Source organism: Opisthocomus hoazin, chromosome 2, assembly GCF_030867145.1.
Source record: "Opisthocomus hoazin isolate bOpiHoa1 chromosome 2, bOpiHoa1.hap1, whole genome shotgun sequence".
NCBI lineage: Eukaryota > Metazoa > Chordata > Aves > Opisthocomiformes > Opisthocomidae > Opisthocomus > Opisthocomus hoazin.
In genome coordinates this window covers 129,403,176-129,419,150 of record NC_134415.1, presented here as the reverse complement: position 1 = coordinate 129,419,150, position 15,975 = coordinate 129,403,176, and the positions used below count along the sequence as shown (strand labels likewise).

The following is a 15,975-nucleotide window of genomic DNA, read 5'->3' as shown; positions in this document are numbered from 1 at the left end:
GGTTCCTCGCCCACCAGCACCATGTGGGTGAGATTTACGACCCTGCCTGGGAATGAGGAGGAAGGACTGATGCTAGCAAACCTCACGCGGTTCGAGGACACACGATTCTCAGATCTTTTTTTTTTTTAAGCTAGGCGCGATGCTGTGCAGCGTTTCCAATCGACTCTGTGTGGTTTTCCTCTCTTCTTGGAGCTTCCTTCCTCCTCCTCGTGCTGGCAGATCTGGAGGTTTCGTGACGTAAATTGTGCCTTTTGAAGGTGGACGCTTCAAGAACTCCAATCTGGTGTGTTTAAACACGAGAAAATCGGTTAATTGCGTTGGTGCATTCAGCTAATTTTCTTTGCCGAGAGCTGATTATTTGAAAGAAGTCAGCAGCAGAACCGCCTCTTGCTTAAAGGAAAATTGCATTAATTGAATGCGATGCTGAACCGGATGGGTCCCCGAGCGCACTTCTGAAGTTCCACACAGCAGCTGCGTCTCAGATACTCTCTAAAGGACTGAAATTCACACAGACGTAAGGATACGAGCTTCTGAAACCTTAACGGGCTGCCTTTGAGACTTGTACTTAACAGTATCACCCATCCATGCTTTCGAATAACCCTGGCTGTTACTTCTCCTGCTTTACACTGATAGTAAAGCTTTACACTGTAAAGCACGAGAGTGAGTAAGTCTTGGAAAGAAACCCACGGAACGGCGCCTGCTCCACGCATCGGGGTTGTCACGCAGCGCGCACCAGCGCAGTCTCCCGCCCTTGGCTCGAAGGAAGGCTCCGCAGAGTCGGACACAGCGAGATCAAAACGGCTGAAGCCCCTAAAGCTCACGCAGACTTTGGTCCGATGCTGGCAACAGACTATTTTTAACAGACTATGATTCTGTTTTTCCGTGGCCTCTACTTCCCAGGATACAGTTTTGTGCTTGCGGGTAATTACAAGCACGAAAGTCAGCGTAAATATTGCTGTTTACAAAACTGCAGCTGCAAATCACGTAGCTTGGCACGTCGCAGCCCTCGCACCGACAGTTCATTTCAAGGCTCAAAGCAAAGAACACCACTCTACCTGCGAAGAACGGGAGGAACTCGGGAGGAACCATCCTCTGTGTAAGGCTCCCAATGTGAAACGGGACATTTGCTTCGATGTCACTGGTGACCCAGGATTCCCAGAACTGAAAACATTTTGTGATCTGTGCTGCGTGCGCATCACGCTCGGTTTGGAAGTGAAAGCAGAGTGGCGACTCTCATTTTGCTTAGTTTTTAGGTAGTTTGGAGGTACGTAATTTTGTGCTACAGCGTGTGAGCACAATGGACAAATACATAACAAAAGACCCTGCTCTTTAAAGGTCTTCACAGAAATGAAACCAAGTAATTTCTTTGTGCTTACACGCTGCTGATTTCACCATTCGGGTAACGACGTAATTCTTTTTCTTATGCTTTCTAAAAAAGACCTTCTTGCCAAACCAGAGTTTGGTTAAAACCGGACTCACAACCCACGATAAACGAAAAAAATCATTTCTTACTCTGAGACATGTTGCTGCTGTTTCAATCATCCATTTCACCAGGCAGTATCCGGTACGAAGAGTTTTTTGTCGAGCAACGCAAAGCTGGCTGACCAGGAACACACACGGAGCAGAGCAGCTCAGCGAATAGCTTCTTTCAAAGGTTCAGTCTGTTACGAATCTCTTTTCCCTCTAACCCATATTCTGCACATGCTGTCTCTCTTTGAGCTTGAGGCATATAAAAATGCTGCATCTCCTGGGGTAAAGCGAAATTCCCACTTCTTGTACAAATAGAGAACCTATTTGTCGCTAATATTTCAGTAGGAGCCAGATTAAAATCTTAGGTGTACTGTGCTTAAGTGTAGTAACACCATAAAGTTAAAGATTCATTCCTGGTTTTATTCTTTCCGTAACTTAACGCTGGAATCTGGCCAAGAACTAGCACACAGAAACTCGTGGAAGATTAATACAGAGAACAAACAAACAAGCCCAGCGGTATTTGGAAAAAGAAACCCTGTTCCTTGACTAGCACCTTTTGAAATTGAAATCCCAGGGAGACTGTAAAGTTTAGCTGCTAAGACTTAAAAAAAAAAAAAAAATAAAACAAAAATCATTGGAAACAGTCAAGCTTTTGGCTTCTACTAACAAACAAAAATCCAGACTCTGGGTGGAATTAGAAAGGCTGCTTGGAAGGGCACCCACAAAACTTCGGATGCTTCGATGTCACGTGAAAAATTATTTTGCTGTTTTCTTCTGTCGAGATTATTTTTTTCATCCCAAGCATGGAGTTTACTCAGAACTCTGTAGCAACCCCATGGCATTAAGTGGTATTTCGTTTAAGGAAGCCAGGGAACAAGCCCAGCCGCAGCAGCGTCGTAATGGCTAATATTTGTACAGCACTGAAATGCAAATGCTACACGGGTTGCAAACCACTGGCACACCAGCAGTGAAACACAGGGAAAGGCAGCTTGTTCTCCCTCGCAATAAGTAAAACTACGGTAATTTTGCGGCAATGAATGAGCATGGCCTGAGGGCAAGAAAGGTGCATTGCAAACCACGGGCATCTTAAAAAGGAAGAGTTCAGCTGCAACCAATACATCCGAAGCCACATGGACTGTGAGCTGAAGACTAAGTTTCTCCCACTGGACAATAAAGGCAGGCATTTAAAGACATTTTTTCACATTAACATCTGCATCTTGACAATGTTTTTCTAACCACGTTAAGCAACGCAACTGAGCCAAGACAATAAGAAAAAAAAAGTACCCATTTTATTCAGCAGAGCAGGCCAACGGGATGTTTTAGATTTACACGGATGAAACGGAGCCAGGCCCAAACTCAAACGAGCCGCTAAAGGATGTGAATTCTGGTCAGCTACTCTGGATCATGCCACAATAACTGGCTGGCTTTCAGTGTTGTGATGTCAATTTGCTGTGGCCAGACCCAGATCAGAACCAGACTCTGGGATGGTGAATGCTTCTTCCCACTCCACCGCTTTACTTCCAAGCTCACCCATCTCTCCTGACAGCTCTTGGCTGACCCTGAGATGCCAAAATCCATCCTGAATGTTGTAGCTCTCATACAAAGCTGCTTATGGCAGTGCTGGGTTCCAGCATTATTTATTTCCAGGTTTACAAATAGAAACAAGCTCTGATTTGGTTATAAATCTAAATTGCAGATTTTCAATGTATAAATGGCGATAATAATGCATCTGACCAGCTATGCTTTTAAAATCTGTTTGGTCTCCTAATTTCAGAAAAAAGGGTTGCTCCACCCAAGACAACTTTTCGAATGCCAGGTGCATCACTGAAGGTACCCTGACTGTTGCCCGGGCACCAAAGATTGAGATATTGTTAATAAAGGCACAGCTCCTTCAGCTTTGTTGCGAAGTCACAATTGCTTGAGAATAGTTAACGACTGGCTAGGAAGCAAAGGGAGGATTTTTTATTTCATGCTTTAGTACTGACACTCAGGTGTAAACCTTTAATCAGACTGAGCATTCTGGGAAGAAACAACAATAATTTTATATGTAAAAGGAGACCAATGAAAAAATTAGACCTGACTTTGCAAAAATCAATGAGAAAATACATACAGCTTTGCAAAACCCCTCCTGTTTCCAGAAGCAGAGCTGGGCTATGGGAAGTGAAAACAACAGTGGCTTTAATAATAAAGGCAGTAGTAGGGTGACTTTTTCCAAGCCCCTCTCCCTGGATTGACAGAAACAACAGTCCGTGTGAAGCAGCAGACAGTAATCCATGGGCTTTCACAGCCTGAACCACAGCAGTTAAAACCAGGCTTGGTTTTCGCTTGCTGTTACCTGGCTTGAATGGAGTTGCACCAGAGGGAACCTGGGCTGAAGGCAGTGCAGGGTCTGCCGTGTTAACCCATAGCTCTTGCAAAGCCACTAAGGTGAACCGTCTGCCATACTGGAAGAGGCAAAGCCTAACTGGTTTTTATCAAGTCCTTCTTGGCAGATGTGCAAGTCTCGGCTTTACACGCGTTGACCTTTTTTAACATGGCACTGAAGCTCATGTTCTCCCTCGAAAGAGCTATATTTAAACGCCGTCTGTGGTTTCCGTTGGAGGTAGGGCACTGTGCTCAAGGCTGGATTACATCGTGATGTCTGGCTGGTGTGTTTGCACAGACTTCTAGAGTTAAATCACCTCAGAGTCCCAGCTTGACTCTTGAATGGTCAAACGTGTTTGCAATGCTTCTTCTTCTTTCTCTGCGCTCCTTCGATACACTCATCTGTCTCCTCTTTTTGCCTTTTGTGTTTCTTCTTGTGGCGTTTCTTTTGCTTTGCCTCACAGTCCTTTACGCCGAGATTTTCCCCATCAGATATTCCCGTATAAACTTCTCCATTGCCCATATTTTCATCACAACTAATGCTTTCACCTCCGTGCTGTTCTTTATGTTTCCTTTTCTTTTTCCCTGGGTGACATTCATTTAACGGAGCATCCAGTTCCTTTCCTTTCAAGCTACCTATCTTAGACTGTTTCACTTTTGGTTTCTCGCAAGGCTCTGTACTCTCTGCCTCGTCTCTTTTCTGCTTCTTCTTTTTCTTTTTGACTTTGGTTTTCAGTTCTTCTGAAGACTCCAAAGCTTCGTCAGCTGTTGGGCAGGAATTGTCTACCTTTGCTTCTGCTCCATTCTGGGATCCCTTCAGTTTTGCCATGCGCTTAGCGAAATATTCCTGTACAGTGAGGACGCTCTTCACTGTATTGTAACCGTCTGCAGGCTCAGATAGCCAGCTGCTTCCCTGCTTCTCCTCCTGAGACGCAGCATTGGTAATATCCTCCTGCAGGTGAACAAAGAGGAGCAGGAGTGAGAATCAGAAGTAATGGTTTTAAACATAAGGTTGGTTTTTTTTGCACACTAATAGAAACAAATTGAAAAAAACAATATGGTGCTTTGAAAATTAATTTTAAATCTAAATAAACAACATCGACACCACCATCCTCCATTAATTGGGCAGAAGTGAGAAGTGGCCCTTGATGCAAAACCTAGAGCAGGCTTAAGGAGAAGATACGGGAGTATGGAAGGCAGCAAGAGAATACAGAACAAGACAATTCTCTTGTTGTTTCGAATTTCTTACTGTTTATCCACTCCTGTGCAACTCATGCAGATTATGTATAATGCTATATAATGCTATCATACTCGGTGTATTACACTCGCTTTGCAAAGGCACATGTCTCTACAAGATATAAAACAACATGAAAAAATAACACAGTACGATCTATTAGCCTGTGGCATAAAGGAAATCCCATGCCTGGAATACCTCTACAGCAAAGTGCAAGAACTCATGACATATGGAGCAATCCGGCATTGATGCATCTCCTCCATCTTATCTGATCTTCAGAAATGTTTGTTACCTAGCTGGTTTACTGTCATTGTGTCCTAGATGTTGTTATTTAAACCTGCTCCATTTGATCATATGTTATCAGATGGCAAAAACAACATCACAGGTTAGATCTTACAAGGCTTCGGCATACACAAAATAAATAGCTGCTGAACTCTAGCTGCAGGTGAATAGCTATAAAAAGAGTCTAGTATCTAGAAAGTAAATAGAACACAAAAAGCAAAGTATAGCTCTGGAGCTGGATGTTATCTATGGCATGAAGAGAATCGACTCTGAAAAAGCAACAAATGCAACAAGATGAAAATACATAACTTGTTAAATTATCTGTGACTTACAAAATAAACAAGCCAAAAGGCAGCTAAAATTCAGATTTGTTTACATGGATACTGGAGCACTCAAAAATAACCCTTTGTGGCACATCCTTTTGCTAGGCAAAAGTCACAAATGACTCTTGGAAATGTCTCAAATTTTTACATCGTGGCTTTTTTTTTTTTTTTTTTTACGCCTTGTACGATCTGCAGGTAACCAAGCACAGCCCTCTCGATGGGAAAAGCTGAGCAGGTAAGAATTGTGTAGAATCCTTACCAGCATCTGGCCTACAGCAGGCTCCTCGAACGGGAGGCAATCCACAGCTATTGCAGTCGAACGCGGTGAGCGTGACAGAGATACTGCGCTGTTTTTCCCTTCAGAAATGCACAGGTAGGCAAAGGCATCCACCCTACCTGTGCATCTCCTACGTGAACTGAAGTGACTCTAAAATGCAGCCAGATCAGAGCAGTAATTTCACGCCCGCTTTCACTGGCATAAACTGATACACGGGGTGAAATCCAGCAGCAAAGCGGGAGATACAAACCCACTTATCTCAACACTTCATAGTTACTGCACGATGGTGTAGATAAGTGATCTGGCTCTCTTCGGGGCATCATTACACTTGCTAGCTGAAGTGGGGTTTGGTAGGGTTTGTGAGTAAGGTTTTGCAGGTCTGACTCCTTATGCATCCGTAACCTTTACTCACATGAGCAGGAATGCAAAAATTTGTGTTATTAGCGATGCATTACGAGCAGCGATTTCCTCATACATCTGCTTTCAAGAGAGCTATTCCAGTGGAACAAAAGTAAGGCTGCACTTGAGATTCCAGTAATGTTTGTGTGGGCACTTATAAAAATTAGGTACTTTTCCTGCAGGAATACCTTGTAGCGTACATTCAGGTAAGTTTATGAAGTAACTGAAATTATTTGACTTCTGCCAAAGAAGTCTGCAAAGAGATATTGAACACGGGGGGAAAAAAAGCAGGTATCTACACACAGCTATACGTACAGCTTACATTTGAAAGGCGAGCTACAGTAGAAGTTTGACAAGACAGAATCCTTAGAATAAATGGACTGGGCTATGTTTGTAGTTGCTGTCTTTTTAATAAGACACAGCTCCCGACCCAAGCAAGCAGCGTGAGTGCGGATCAAAAATAGATGCCCTGCTAAAGCAGAGTTAAACAGGTCACTTTGCTTTCCTTTTCCTTCTACCCACAGCAGGATTTTGACACCTTGGATTGCAAAATGACAAAGCGTCTCCCGGGTTTTCTGCCGCAGATGCCAGCCGGAACAGTTTGCCTCCCCACCCCAATATGTAAAACGTACTTGCGACCAGAACACCAATTACCCCCTGGCCAACCAGGAAAGGATTTTCTCATTCCGTTGGTAACTTCAAGTCCTGACAGCTTAATTACTGTAATTGAAGGCAAATATTACTTGAACTCTACACATTTCTTTTATAAAATACATTAGGCATTAAAAAAAAATAAATGTTCCTTTGGTTAAGCTGAGGAGTTCAGAAGGTATGCATGATCCCAGAAAACAAGAACCTTGCTCAGGAACTCCTTTATTGATAAGAATTTTAATAACCACGGGCCACTGAACACAGAACTAGCAGGGCATGGAGACAAGCAAAGAGGTGCCAAACCCAGAAAACCTCTCAGTTTAGGAAAAGCTTATGTGAAACCATAAATCACCTGGAAGGGCTGTTAAGTGCCAGCAGTGTTCCCCCTCCCATGATGTACCTGTCCTAGTAGCCATGGGAACACTGCTGAACTCTAAACATGGGTTTTCTCTAACTGCTCAACAGGAGACTCACAGCTTGTGCAATTCCTCCCCTGCCTGCCCAAACACACTTGTAAAATAAAGGTTTCAAAGAAAAATAAGATACATATACTTAAACGCGTACTGTGTTCCTACAACTTCCAAAAAGTAATTTATGACACGAGATAAAAGACGGAAAGAAACACTCCTGCTCCAAAGATCACGTAGAAGGAAAAGAGCAATCGTGCTGTACCTGGTGGGAGGTCTGAAGATTGGGCTTTGGAGGAGATACGTTTGTCCACATCATGAGTTCCAAAACTGCCAAAAAATTCAGGCTGAGAAGATGAAGTTAAAAGGAGTTGGGAATACTGGTCTCTAGGGAATTGGTAGGATGGTCCCAAGCAAGAGAAAAGGAAGGCTTGAAATGTGGTGTTAAACGTGGAATGATTAAGAGAAAACAACAGGAAAATTCAAGGAGAGGCTGGGAAGCGCACAGGAAAAGATGAAGGTCAATTACAGCCAGAAGTCCCCTGTAAATATCATCTGTTTATGTAATTAGTTAAATGTATGGAAAATAATTTGAAGCACATAAAGCACTGCTTGTGCCTTCTTTCTTCACTTGGATACACAATGCTGATTTAATCATTAAGTTAGTATGCTAAACTTACAGAGAGAAATCCTGGTTCCCTCGATTCCTGCAGGATCAGGATTGCATCTCTAAGGCATCAAACTCTCTGAGCACCTTTCAGCCACAGTTATTTAGTGAAGAAAAAAAATATGGGATTATGGTCAACTACATAAACAATCCACATCCCTTCGTGAAAAGAGCTTGGCGACAGCAGAAGCCCAACGTGGAAAGTATTTAGACACCTCATGAAATCAAACGAGCTTGAAACCCAAATATCTTTGGCGATTAAAGACCTTAGGCTGAAGAATTAAAATCCAAAAAGAAAAACTGCATACTCTAGGGGGAAAAGCGAGATACAGCCCATCAGCAAGGACAAACGGTGCCAGTACGTAATAAGCAAGAGAAGTAGCTTGGAATCGTTCAGCGAAGTTTCCCTCCTCTTCAGACTGCAAGTGTTTCTTTCTTAGCACTTAAGGCTTAGAATAGGGGAATCAAAAAATCTACTATACAGTCTTAGATCTGCCACATATGAACTGCAATTACTTAAGTAATTTCGTATGCCTTCGCTTCCTCATTAGCAAATGAGGGGGTACTAATTCACAAGCAATTTTGTTAGCTGAAATTCACAAAAATTACACAAAAGGAAAAGTACAGGAGTGACCATAAAGGCAGAATAAAGCTAAACTATAATTTCAGTAGCTTCTCACTTAAATTACAGAAAATGGGCTGGATGTAAGTACGTAGAGGCTAAACCTCTAGCCTGAGTTGCAAGGCAATCACACGATCATTCGTAGCTTTAAAATGCAACAACCCCTTTCTACAGTCTGGCTGAACCACAGTGATTAGCTACTTTCTTGTTGAGAAACCATAACAATAAGATTAATATAATCCAGTTCTGCTTCTGCTGCTTCAGATGCTTGCTGCAGAGGTGCGCTGGGATGACCCCCATGCAGCGCACAAAACTTGACAGGCAAGAACTGGGGGCATCCCTGTATCTTTCTAACCCAGGTGTAGCTGTACTGGAGAGAAGCACAGCAGATTATTCACGAAGAGTCACTCTGGAGCTTTGCAGACATTAAGGATGACAGAGTCTCGCTCTAAGGAGTTGACATCTTAAAGCTAAGTATGAGCATAAGCATTTGGATTGGGATCAAACAGGCAAGAGAGTGAACAAAGACTCGTAGCATGATGAGTTTGAGCAGGATTAAAATAAACACATGCATAAATAAGGCCACGTACCACCAGTTCTGAAGTCAATTCTGGCATACGAATGGGTACCCAGGAGGGTCTAATGTTTTCAGTTTACCTGATTAAGATTGGTATACTACACAGAGCATCTTAAGAAGAGTTAATGATAACAGACTTCCAATACAGAAAGGGCTGATGCAAAGAGGAACGGAGATAATTTTCCCTGTGCTTGCAAGGACAAGGACAAGCAGCAGCAGATTTGAATTACCAACATGAAACTTTGCTAGTAGGACACATCTATCAGTAGATATGTGAAGCCTCAACAGCCACTGGGAGTCTCAACCATTGAAAGCAACTCAGACGACTATCAGGAAAGTGTTAGGTAGAGTTAATCCTTGCTTGGAATGGAAAATGGAAGATCTGGACTCTAGAAACATCTTCCAGCCCTGTAATGCTTTAAAAACATACCCCGAGATATAATTTGACCTTCTGGTAATAAAAGAAGGTTTTTATGAAAGAGATGAAAAGCAGGAACACTAAACTTGGAAAGAAGAAATGCTAAAAATTCAGGTCACCCACAATTTCCTTCTTTTGTTGACCCTCGAATTCTAATCACCAGGATGCCTCACATAACCATAGCAAGGTTTAATTTTACTGCTATTTATACTGAGTACCAATATAGCAAGGAATCCACTTAGGGGAAATGGAATGAAAATCCTGACTGTCTAATACCTGGCCGGGCTGTATGACATGATAGCAGTTCTTAAAAGAACAAGTTCCAGTTACTACAGAGAAGCACTTTCCTGTTTGACTCCATTAAAATAAATTCTGGGCTAGAATACATTGAAAAAATCAGCTGCTATCTTGCAGTTGGATATTAACTACTACACTCCACATGAGCTATCAGTTCTGTCTCTTAGCCAGCAAGGACAAGGAGAGAGGTTAGGAAGTAACTAATGGAAAGGGGACAAGGATAAACCTTTTTAAAAAAAAACAAACAACTGTGTTCTCCATGGAATTACGAAGATCCATTCTTGCTACACCTGCCTCCATCGGCAACTACAAAGGCAAGAGCAGTCAGACTGCTCCTCTTGCAATTAAGAATGCCAAGGAATTCTGTTGTAGTAAATCTCTGCTTAGAATGATTTTGGGATTATTCACAGAATTAGTGGTTGGAAGTGACCTCTGGAGGTCTTTAGTCTAGCCTCCGGCCTGGAGCAGGATGATCTCCGACGCTAGCCCGGGTCAGCTTTATGTAGCTGAGTCATGGAAACCTCCAAGGACGGAGGTTCCACAATCCTTCCGGATACCCGTTCCGATGCGGCACTGTATCCTAACTGAGGAGGTTTTATTACCACATAACAGCACTCGTTTCGTTCTACTGTATAACCTATAGCTGCTTGGTTTTCAAGCACATTTACATTGAATCTGCTGACTCCATTTTTTATTTCAGTTTTAAAGTCTGTGGTGATGTGTTTCTAATAAAATCGCATTCAAATTCTCCCAGGCTGTCTTGTAATTCTATTTTCTATTTTTGCCAAGGGCTTATCCCTCAGCAACTGGCCAATTTTAGCATTTTCGTTTATTCTTATAATTCACACATTAGTACCGCTAAAATAGAAAGCGGTACCATCTCACTTGCTGAATGCTGTCTCTGGGTATCCAAAATGCCATTTGATTGTCATACAAACAATACATTTTTACTGTCGTGCTACACATTGGATCCCAGCCTGTTTCAATCAACGAAACGGGAGCCGTACAACGAGCTGTAATACTCAGCCGGGTTTTGCCTTCAGCCTGAAAACAACAGCGTAACAGGAAGCAACAGGGCTGCAAAAGTGCAACGGATTAAATTTTGGCCAGAGACTTGATTACAATGATAGTCATGGGGATTCATTCCAGCTGTCATTATCAGACCCTGGTCAGTCCTACAGCACTAACAGTTACACTACGAGCAGTTACAACACCTGTAGTTCTAATGGCAGCTTGGGAACCCTGATACTGCGTCGCGCAGAGCACACAAACTTCCTCCTACTGTTCTTACACTTTTCAGGAAAAAAAAAAAGTGCATTTATTTCAGTTTTAGCAAACAAAGGTAGCCAGTAAAACCCACAAGCAGGAGGCAGCCTGCGAAAGGCTAAGGAAGAAAACACACAGTGAGATAACGCACAAGAGGCACAGGAGACTGAAGGCACGTGGAAAGAGTTAAAAAAATAATCAGCACACTGCAGAGCAGAAAAATCCTTTTCATATCTTGAGAGAGAGACACTTAGATATCCTTGTGACATCTCATTTCACTCTAGCTACACTGCTGAGGCCAGCAAAACCTCTCTTCCTTTGCATTGCCTTGCAAATTACATCTGTGCGTTAGACCGAATATAAACAAAACTGAAGGAAGAGATTTCCCCTAGGATCTCTCTATCGGCACGGTATAGAGATCCAAACATAGTGACTTCGTCTTCCCAGAAGCACCTAAATCAATTCTAACTGTTCTGTTCTCACCTTGAATAACAGAGGAAGTATGGTCCGGCAAAGCCAGCACAGGACTGGGAAGGTCACGTTTCCCAAGTTCTCTTCCCAGCTACAAAACACCGCTGGCGATGGGAGAAGTTATTCCCTTCGGCTCTGGTACAGGTGGTCAAAGCGCAAAACATGCCTTATCAACTACACGAAACTCGCAGCAGAGCTAAGAGTTTAAGTGTTTGTGAAGTGGTTGGAGATCCTTCAAAGAGGTATGAGAGATGTGCAAGGCGCTGTTCCACCCACCTGACAGCGCTACGTGGCTACGACACTCAGCAGCGAACAGACACATCGCGATTTCTGCCTGTTCTGTGATATACCTGTATCTAATCAAATCATCAGGAGACTCCCAAATACAGCATTTTGAAGAAGTGGGCAGGACTGTAACCAAATCAGTGCAGACTGGTCTTCTCATCCTGTACGCACACTCTAAATGCCTTCCTATGTCCAGGACAGCCGCTCCAGTCGTGCAGGCATTATCCACGTGGCAGTAGTACTGTAAGGCACACTCAGAAGTCATCCACGTCCTCTTCACATAGTATTTTATTACTGTCACGTCATTCCCTGGGCACTTTTCATTATCCCTTTATCCATTATAGGCAGTTGCTGTTATCCTTTCTAATCACGTTTCAGAAGACCAAACCCCTCTAGATTCTTGAGTTCAGGATTTCTTCCCATACCCCACAGATACAGAAGAAACTGAATGGACTAGATGAGAATAACAAGTGACCTTGGCCAGCCAAATTGTGAATACAAGCAAAGGTATTAACAAGAGCTGTGAAGATTTAAGACGCTGAGATAAACCACTGAGAGAAAGGATGCAATAAAAATCGCTGGAAGCGCCCAGAGGAGAGAAAGGAGTTCTGGTAGCAATTCTGAGAGCAAGCACAGTCAGCATCACAGCTTGGCTTCTGGCAGAGGAAACTACACGTACTTTGAAATCTGAAAACAACACCTGCCTATGTAAAACGTCACTTCTATATATATTTTCTAATAATAAATATAGAAAAGCGTATCTGTGTATAAATAAAGTGCTTCTAGGAGCATTTGAAACCGATAATTTAAATGGCTAAAGCTTCACTTCTTTCCCCTTCCCCTTAGAAAATGCTTCTCAGAAGGAAAACAGATACTTGAAACCCTTCCGCTTCTTTGCTCCGAGAGGGTGATGTGCTAGAGGGCCATACACGCATCCAAACGAAGTCAGACCTCTGTGCAAGGGTACAGACGTTTCCTGTTTTTCAGCACCAGCAGTGGCCAAGGAGCTGCTGAGAAATGCCTTGTGTCACTTTTTAGTCACTTGTTTGTTAAGGGTGCCGTCATCGTGACTTGGTTCCTTTTCTCTAAGCACGTGCGAAGAAGTATTCGCAGCACAGGAAAATGAATCAGAACATTGCAGGTTGGAGGAGCACAGACCACAAATACCAGCAGAGCCCTCCTGCCTGAAAGTGCGCAGACTGGAAGACAGATGCAGAAAGACAGGAGAAACAGCAAGAATGAGACCTGAAATCCAAAATACAACGGCACGGATGTGCACGCACATTTTTTTCTTCTCTCGCATCTATAAGGGTCTGAAGAAAAAGAGTTTGTCTGAAGGAAAGGGTTTTATTTTTCAAGGAATATCACTCATATAGTGTACCCACAGTTCATACGGATCTTATTCTTGCTTTCAAGAATTCACATGGTACAGCCCTGCAACTGTAACCAAGCCAGGTTAATCTCCCCGCAGCTTTCTTTCATAAATTTCTGCATGTTTTCTTCATTGCTGCCTTTAGTTTTGGTGCTTCTTTGCACAACTATTCTGACAAGTCAACTCCTCAGACCGATTCAAATCAGCACCCACCCTCTCCCCCCACAAACCAACCCAACTCTTCTACGCTGCACTTCACAGAATCACAGAATGGTGGGGGCTGGAAGGGACCTCTGTGGGTCACCCAGTCCAACCCTCCTGCTGAAGCAGGGTCACCCACAGCAGGCTGCACAGGACCGCGTCCAGGTGGGTCTTGAATATCTCCAGAGAAGGAGACTCCACAACCTCCCTGGGCAGCCTGGGCCAGGGCTCCGTCACCCTCAGAGGGAAGAAGTTCTTCCTCATGTTCAGACGGAACTTCCTGTGCTTCAGTTTGTGCCCATTGCCCCTTGTCCTGTGTCTGGGCACTACAGAATCACAGCTTCATCGTGCTGCTCTGTTTTCAAACACAGACGTTCAGTGTTTAACTAACCATATTGCCCGTGTCCTACCTTACCCTTTTACTCTCCGATATGTGTAACATCCTGCCCTTGTTCTGTCCATCATTTTATTGTAAGCTCTCCGGGGAAGCAATTAGCCCGCATGTGAGCAGTATATAACATAATTAACAAATAATAACCACCAAGAAATGTAGGCCAAAAAAGCAAAGTTATCAGAGCAACATTTCTGCAGAGACTTGTATTGTTCTGTACTCACTTGCAGCGTTAGCTTCCAAGTTCCTGGAGGCACATATACTCCAAGCAGCATAAAAGCAAAGGTGAACAGCATGCTTTAAAGCAGAAATAAGATGTTCTGACTTTGTTTGGACTTAGAGGCTTCGCTATTTTTCCGTATTAACAGTACCAGTAGTAAGCATTTACACAGCATGCTAGAGTTAATAGATTTCAGAATTTGAGGTGAAAAGCTTGTAATTTGGTTCTAAATTAACTTGGCAACAAGAGTATCAAAGGAAGGAAAGACAAGATGTAACCATCAGCAAGATACAACACAAACCTTGTACGTGACATCATTTGGTATGGAAAAATTGCTTGAGGAGGCAAGGACAGCACCTGCAGGGTTCACGGGTATTCAGTCCCACACTCCACAACAAGGGAATGGCAGCAATTGTTGCTGTCCTAACAGAAGGAGCCTAAAAACTCCCTCTTATTTCAACAGGAGACAAAATTTTTCCCACTCCTGAGGCTTCGTACTGTAGGACAGGTATTTCAGCCTCTTGCACACTCGCTAGAAAGTGTAAAGTCCCGAGTATCTCTTTAATGCTGTCTCCATACCCTTGACACTGAAAAATAAGTCTGGCTGTTGAGGTGCCAAAGCAATTAGACAAAGGTTTCTAATAAGCCTGAATCAGGCTTCCCACTCCACAGGGACCTGGGGAGCTAAGGAAGCATAAGGAAGGATGCAAGAAGGGAAGACAAGGAGAAATGATCAGTCTGGAGTGGTTATCGGGATGAAGGAAGATGGTATTTGGGATGTACAGAGGAGGAATAACGTTCAGGGAAGAAGAGGAAGACAGTATGTGATTACATCTCCACATTTCTCATCCTTGAGTATCTTAGAACGGTCACCGTACACTGAAATAATGATTTTAGATCCAGCAATAACTGATCTTGTCTTTAAACACCAAATTAAGGTGGTCCCTACTGAGAACACTGAACACAACGTTTCAGCCACTAAGCAGGTGGAAAACTTGTCACTAAGCAGCTGGCACTCCTTTGTGGTTAAGCCCAGGAGACTACAAGCACCAGCATGACCTATTGCAACCTTGTAGCCTGAGCAAGACAGCACGTATGCTGCGACCTGTAACGAAGATGCTGGCTTTTCATGGTCAGTTAGCGAAATCCGTAATCGTTGGCAGAACTTTGGCTCTACCAACCTGCAAACTGTTTTAACCAATGTAAGCAAGCCATGTGAGAACAGCCTAGATCAGCATGTACAGTATCTACATTACCAAGGTTTGCTTCAGTGCCAAAGAAAATCTGAACTATCCAAGTGAAGAAGACGGGTCTTGTGCTTCAAAGCTGATAGATAGCCATAGGACACTGAGACAGTTCACACCCTTGCAATCAGGGTCTTATCTCAGCTTTTCTGCTTGTAGGCAATGCAGCTCTGATCTCCCAAGCATTAAAGGTGAAAACATTCAGTTTATTTGTGTTTCGCATCCATATCTATCCAGACTGCTGGTGGGTTTACATTACTTTCCTCCCCTGGGAGTAAAGAGCCTCACTCTCCACCTTCAAACCCCTCCTCAGACTTCATTTCCTTTGGCTTGCTTTCCATAGCTGACCTTTGTTTTTCTGCTCCGCTTTTCTTGTCTCCCTTCCATGGTTGGACTCGATGATTTTAAAGATACTTTCCTAAGTGATTTTATGATTCTGCACCTTGCCAACCACAGCCTTCATTTCACACCCTTCTCTGCTACTTCCCCTCCAACCCTCCTTTTGTTTTTTTTTTTTTTTTTTTTGGTGATGGTTGC

At 43.2% G+C, this 15,975-nt stretch overlaps 1 protein-coding gene across 1 annotated transcript in view; it reads right to left on the bottom strand.

Annotated features, from left to right (window-relative positions):
- Positions 1–2,740: 2,740 nt before the first annotated feature.
- The window catches only part of PINX1 (PIN2 (TERF1) interacting telomerase inhibitor 1), a 63,302-nt gene continuing 50,067 nt past the window's right edge, over positions 2,741–15,975 (bottom strand). The window contains exon 7 of the mRNA XM_075415035.1: positions 2,741–4,786. Coding sequence (XP_075271150.1) covers positions 4,181–4,786 — 606 coding nt within the window. The 3' untranslated portion in view covers positions 2,741–4,180. The remainder of the gene's footprint in view (positions 4,787–15,975) is intronic.